General features: G+C 33.2%; 1 protein-coding gene across 1 annotated transcript; it reads left to right on the forward strand.

The window, feature by feature from the left end:
• The first annotated feature begins 494 nt into the window (after window positions 1-494).
• On the forward strand, window positions 495-2,283 carry LOC127739565 (serine decarboxylase). Its single transcript, XM_016087119.3, has 5 exons — window positions 495-766; window positions 834-1,065; window positions 1,146-1,339; window positions 1,418-1,557; window positions 1,641-2,283. The coding sequence occupies exons 1-5, from the start codon at window positions 532-534 to the stop codon at window positions 2,229-2,231; spliced, it is 1,392 nt and encodes a 463-aa protein (XP_015942605.1). The 5' UTR covers window positions 495-531; the 3' UTR covers window positions 2,232-2,283.
• The last annotated feature ends 4,854 nt before the right edge of the window (window positions 2,284-7,137 follow it).

Below are 7,137 nucleotides of genomic sequence, written 5' to 3' on the forward strand. Positions count from 1 at the left end.
ATTAATACTATTAAAAAATATTTTAAATTTAATATCATAAAGAAAAAATAAAAAAATTATATAAAGACTAATTAAATTAACTTTTAAAATTTTAGAGATAAAAATGACTTACATCTGGACTTTTAGGGACTATTTTGATTATAAATAACTTGTTTAAATGTCAAGTGACACGTGGCATTAACCTATCACGTCATCATGCCACTAACTAACGGAAGAACCAATTTGACTTACGTTTTATCTTTCAAGGACTAATATGACTATAATGCAAAAATCATTTGAGGACTAATTTAAAAAATGAGTGATCTTTGAGAGACAAATTTAACTATTAACCCGTACAAAATATTAATGGGTGTATATGTAGTACATTATTATAAAGGGCCCGTAGTAGATTAGGTAAAGAAATAATGGTGTGGTAGAATACAAAATGATACATTTCTATTTGTATATATAAACATTGGTTAGATTCCACGATTGAGCGAGGCTGTAATATAAAACATCTTAGAACACCACAGGTAAAAATTAAGGATAATAATGGAGAATTCCGTGGGGGAGAGTAGCACCACCGCGGCCGTGACTTCCATATATCATGGCTTGCCATTGCTAACAACAAGGCTTGTCAGTAGTAGTAACAACACCAACAATAATAATAATACACAAAACAAAATGAGTCTTGTTATCAATGGCGACAGCCACACACAAGCTCATTTGGGTCAAGTAATTACCCACTACTTGGCCTCATTGCAACCCCACAAGCAACGCTTTCTTGGTATGTATCATAATTAATACTACAAGGCTACCAGAATTCATTGTTTTTTACTTTATCTATGTATCAGGGTACCCGACGAATGAGGAATTCAACTACGAAGCTCTGGCTCCATTGCTTCATCTTCATCTTAACAATGCAGGGGATCCGTTTCATGGGAGCAGTTTCACTCTGAATTCAACAAGTTTCGAAGTGAGTGTGCTTGATTGGTTCGCTAATTTGTGGGACATTCAAAAGAGTGAATACTGGGGATATGTCACCACTGGTGGTACTGAAGGCAATCTCCACGGCCTCTTACTTGGGTCTCTCTCCATCCTTCTCTCTTTAATTATTATTACTACTCAATTAACACACTAAACATTATTATTATTCATTATTATAGGAGAGAACAATTTCCGGATGGGATTCTTTATGCCTCACAAGATTCCCATTATTCTGTATTTAAGATAGCAAGAATGTACAGAATGCAATGTATCAAGGTTGCAACTTTGATCTCCGGTCAGATTGATTGCCATCATCTCAAGGCTTTGTTACTTGCTAACAAACACAAACCCGCCATTATCAATCTTAATATAGGTATTCTTTCTTTATTTTCCTCTTCTTTTCTACACTACTTATTGGATATCCATAATTAACATATATAAACTATTGCAGGAACAACGATGAAAGGAGCTGTTGATGACATTGACCTTGTAATAAAAACACTTGACGAAACTGGTTTCAGTCGTGATCGATTCTATATTCACTGTGATGGAGCTCTGTTTGGAATCATGCTTCCTTTTCTCAAAGAAGCAGTGAGTAAATAAAAAGTTTTCCTTGATTTGATTACTATATATATTATTTTGAAAGAAAATAACGATGGTAGTGGATGGTGCAGGCATCAAAGATAAGTTTCAAGAAAGCAATTGGAAGCATAACGATATCTGGGCACAAGTTCTTAGGATGCCCAATTCCATGTGGAGTTGTAATAACACGTTTGGAACACATGAAGGCGCTATCAAGAGACGTGGTTGAAGTGATTGCATCAAGGGATGCCACAGTGACAGGAAGCCGTAGCGGCCATGCTCCGATCTTCCTTTGGTACAGTCTGCAGAAGAAGGGTATAATTGGAATTGAGAAGGAAGTTGAAAGGTGCATAATGAATGCACGTTACTTGAGGGACCAACTTGGCAGTGCTGGAATTGGTGCAATGCTGAACGAGTTCAGTTGTACGGTTGTGTTTGAGAGGCCTCTGGATGATGAATTTGTGAGTAGGTGGAGTTTGGCTTGCAATGGAAACATCGCGCATGTTGTTGTCATGCAACATGTTACTCTTTCAATGTTGGATTCTTTTGTGTCTGAGTTTCTGCAAAACAGAGTCATTTGGTTCCGTGATGGACTTAGAAAGCCTCTCTGCATTGCAAACGATGTTGGTGCTATCCATTGTACATGTCCATTGCACAACTCAATTAAATTATTGGACATATAGTATAAATTGAAGAGCCAAATTTAAATATCGAAGTGGATTATTTTATAAAATTGATATATATTCTGGTAGCATGACATTTTGTATGTGATGTTTAGTATAAATTGTGGAAGAGACTTACATGTAAAATTAATAATTAAAGATGGCTAGAAACGAATTGTTAAATGGTTTGACATGTTTGACTAAATTATCATCCAAGAATTCTTAACTATCAATTTCACATGAAATTAATTATACTTAAGTTTTCACTTTAAATACTATTAGATGATAAATTAATCAAGTACATTTAATAATTTAACCGTTTTTAACTATTAACTTCACATGAAGATAATTGTATATAAGTTTTTATTGTATAATATTTGTCATATAATATTGACAATAGATAAAAAATATGAATAATGCTAGATAATTAACTAAGTTAATTTTTTTTAATTATTTAACTTATCTTAAATAATTCTGCCTATGCTACATATGCGTTATATAATCGGTCCCAAATCCAGATAAAGGAGGAGGGTTGTTTTAAGCTTTCGACAGCCAACATAAAAATTTAGTCGAATCTTCATGACATGGATCAAAGACATTATTGCGCTAAAGCCAGGTCGTTACCCGGAAGCCACGAGCTGTATGACTCGCGTACAATGTCAATGAGTCAGAGCCCGCTGCATTGGTGTCCGGGTGTAGTGTTAAATGAGTAAGGGTTTCCGCATTTTCATGAACGAACGAGGGTAAATAAACTAGTTCACAAAGAAAAAGGTAATAGTAAAGGTCGGAGTGACAGAATATTGAGATTCGGGACATGGAACATAGGCACACTAATAGAAAAATCCATGGAGGTGGTGGATACCATGACAAGGAGAAAGATTAACATCATGTGCCTACAAGAAACAAAATAGGTCGGCGCGATAGTTAGGGAGTTGGATACCTCCAACTTCAAACTTTGATATATAGGAAATGTGAAGAATAGGAATGTGGTAGGTATTATCGTGGATAAGCAGTGGAAGAAGGACATAGTGGATGTCAAGAGGGTGGGTGATCGGATCATCTCTATCAAACTTGAAGTGAAAAGAGGTACTTTTTCATGTGATTAACGTCTATGCATCACAAGTGAGTTCGGACGAGCAGCACAAGATAAGGTTTTGGGACGATCTAGAGAGTTTGGTCCAAGACATACCTTCGGGAGATAAGATTTTTTTAGAAGGATATTTAAATGGCCAAGAGAAGTGACTAGGTGTGAAAGTATTCACGGACGCCATGGTTTCAGGGTAGTCAATACCGAGGATAAAACTATTTTGGACTTTTCCTCAACCTTTGACATTCTCATTGCAAATACATATTTTAAAAACAGAGACGAACATCTTATAACCTATAGGAGTGGCATGACAAGCTCTCAAATTGACTTCTTCTTGTTGAGGAAGTTGACCGAAAATTTTGCATTAATTGTAAAATTATTTCGGGAGAGAGTTTAACAACACAACATAGGATGTTTGTCATGAATTTTTGCATTGAGAAAAATTTAAGAAAAAGACATCATACAAAGAACCTAAGAATGAGGTGGTGGTGGATGAAAGGCAAAGAACAAAGAAGCTTCCTAAGATGGGTAGGAGAAGAGGCGAAGTGGGAAGGGGATGGAAGCGCGGAGGAGATGTAGAGGAAGATGACAAAAGTTATTAGAAAAACAGCAAAAGAAAATTTTGGTGAATCTAGAGTGATAGAACCAAGAGACAAGGAGTCCTGGTGGTGGAATGCAAGTGTACAAGAAACGATAAAGACAAAAAGGGAGTGCTTTAAAGAGTGGTCTTTGTGCCGCAATGCAGATAATTAGAAAAAATATAAGGCGGCTAAGAAAGAGAAAAAAATGGTTGTAAGTGAAGTAAGAATTACAAGAGCATATGAGGGTCTCTACCAATTTTTAGGCACGAATGAAGGAGAAAAAGGTATATATAGAATCGCAAAGATCTGTGAAAAAAGAACAAAAAACTTAGATCAGGTTGCATAAAGGATAAAGATGGAAAGGTTTTGCCTCAAGATGAGACTATCAATGAAAGGTGGAATAGCTACTTCTACAAATTATTTAATGAAGGATAGAAGACTCTTTTGAGCCTTGGTCAATTATGAACGAGGGAAGAAGATCAAAACTTTGACTACTATCGAATGATTCGAGACTTCAATGTAAAAAAGGCTCTAAAGTGGATGAAAAATGGTAGGACAGTAGGACTCGATAATATTCCAATTGAAGTTTGAAACGGCCTTGGAGAGAAAGGCATCAGTTGGTTAACAAAACTATTTAATGAGATTTTAAGGTCAAAGAAGATGTCAAATGAGTGGAGAAAGAGCACCTTAGTACCTATCTACAAGAATAAAGGGGATATATAGAGTTGTAGAAATTATAGAGGGATCATGAGCTATACCATAAAATTATGGAAAAGAGTGATAGAATGAAGACTTAGATAAGAGACACAAGTAACAGAGAACCAATTTGATTTTATGTCAGACAGATCCACCACCAAAGCTACATATTTGTTAAAAAGGATGGTGAAGAGGTATCGTAGTAATAAAAGAGATCTACATATGATGTTTATTGATTTGAAAAAAGCGTATGATATGATACCAATGGAGGTCTTTTGGAAGGTTTGAAAAAGAATAGTAAGGATCACACATATTCGTGTAATTAAAGACATGTATGATAGGGTTACAACTTCTATAAAGACTGGTGTGACAGAGAAATTTTCTATTAGTATAGAATTATACCAGGATTCATCCCTAAATCCATACATTTTCACATTAGTTCTGGAAGTACTCATAGAATATATCCAAGAGCCTGTGTCATGATGCATGCTTTTTGTCGATAATATCATCCTTATAAAAAAGTTAAGGGAATACCTAAATAAGAAGTTAGATTTATAGAAAAAAGCTCTAGAAATATATAATCTACACATAAATCGTAACAAGATAGAATATATAAAATGTAATAAGTTCAAACTTATTGATCAAACTTCAATTGAAATTAAATATGTTCAATCTATTGCTTAATGAATCTTTTCAATTGAAAAGTCCAATTGATCAAACTTTAAAGTAAAGATTTCCACTACTTATAGCAAGCAAGAGCATTGAACAGGATTCAATGCCTCTCCATTTCTTCTGCCTTTGTCATCTACTGTTAACAATTATTATTATTTTTATTTTGGTAAAAATTTCTATTATTTTAATTTACTATTTTAGATATTGATTATTGTGAATCTTTATTTTATCTTTTTCTTTTATGTTTATACATGTTTAATCTTTGAGCATCATGTCTTTATCTTAATTTATTATGCCTAATGATGTTTAACACAAAATGTATTGAGACAGTAGTTGTTTATAATTAAAAATCTCAGAATCTTATTGGGAGGCTTTGATGCACACCATTGACTTAGTAGCTCTCTGTGAGCATTAAAATTTTGTAAGACACAAAATCTGAGGGCACTCAACATTTTTACTCACTTATACTTGGAACTTTATGTCACAGTTTATTTGGTTTTGATAAGATGTTGTGATTTAAATAGTGCTTTAGTTATTTTAGTGGCTTAAGTTTACTTTACTCTATTTTGTTTTTAATTGTTTAAAATGTTTTATTAAATTTTTTTTGTTGAATTTCTTTTAATTGAATGGTTAAATTTTTGTTATGCTGGTATTTTTTGTTCAATTTGGATTATTAAATTTTTATTGTTGAACTTTGATGGTTGTAATTGGCATTGAACACAATTCAATAATTTTTGTTAAATTGTTGAATTTTTGCTGTGATATTGAATTGATTTGTTGAATATTTATTGTTTTTATTTTTTCTAAACAAAAATAGCATCGAGTCAAGCTAATGTAAGTGAGAATCCAACTAACATTTCAACTTCTCAGTCAGAAAGTACAACTAGAATTGCTAGTAAAAGAAAAGTTGCTAAGAATGTTCTTGAAAGTAGAACTGATGTAGGATGGGAGCATGGAATATCTGTTGGAGAAGATGGAAAGAAGATAATGTAAATATTGCCATAAATTTTTTTCAGGAGGAGTTTATAGATTGAAACAGCACTTAGCAGGAACTAAAAAGATGTTGGGACTTGTATAACTGTTAGTGACGACGTTAAAAAATAAATGTAGAATGTTGTACGTAAGTTGCAAATAAATTCGATGAAAAAAACAAGCATGGGTGAGGCAAGGTGACACTACTGGTGAAAAGGAAAAAGAAAAAGAATTAGATGACAACATATTCAAGAAAATACGCATTAGTACTCAAACAACAATCAACAATATATTTAAGAAGAACTTGAGAGAGAAAGTATGTTTAGAGATTATTACTTTTTTCTACAATAATGATATCTTCTTTAATGTATCAAAAAGTGAGGAATGCATTAGAATGTTTGAGAAAGCTATAAGATATGGACAATGATTTCAGTCACCATCCTACCATAAATTAAGAGTGTCTTTTTTAAAGAAACACATGGAGCTTGTTTAATAATTACTAGAAAAACATAGAATATATGGAAAGTAGGTTGGCTGCACAATAATGACTGATGGTTGGACAAATAAGAGAAGATGAACTATTCTAAATTTTTTTGGTTAATAGTCCTAAAGAGATTTTTTTTAAAATCTATTAATACCTCTCATATTACTAAGATAGCTGACAAAATCTTTAAAATGATCGATGATGCAGTTGAAGAGGTTGGTGAAGAAAATATCATCTAAGTTATCACCAACAATGCGGCAAACTATAAAGCTGCAGGAGAAATGCTAATGAAAAAGAGAAAAAAACTGTTTTGGATGCCTTGCGCAGCACATTGTATTGATTTAATGTTAAAGACTTAAAAAAAAAGTAACACTTCACAAGACACAATTTATAAAAGTAGAAAGATTACTACTTACATATATGCTTGCACTACTT

Source organism: Arachis duranensis, chromosome 9, assembly GCF_000817695.3.
Source record: "Arachis duranensis cultivar V14167 chromosome 9, aradu.V14167.gnm2.J7QH, whole genome shotgun sequence".
NCBI classification, from domain to species: domain Eukaryota; kingdom Viridiplantae; phylum Streptophyta; class Magnoliopsida; order Fabales; family Fabaceae; genus Arachis; species Arachis duranensis.

Bases quoted from the DNA above. Each gene is read 5' to 3' on its own strand.
- LOC127739565 (XM_016087119.3), top strand. From the start codon at position 532: ATGGAGAATTCCGTGGGGGAGAGTAGCACCACCGCGGCCGTGACTTCC. The intron at 767-833 runs GTATGTATCATA...TCTATGTATCAG, and splicing joins CCACAAGCAACGCTTTCTTG to GGTACCCGACGAATGAGGAA. The intron at 1,340-1,417 runs GTATTCTTTCTT...AAACTATTGCAG, and splicing joins CATTATCAATCTTAATATAG to GAACAACGATGAAAGGAGCT.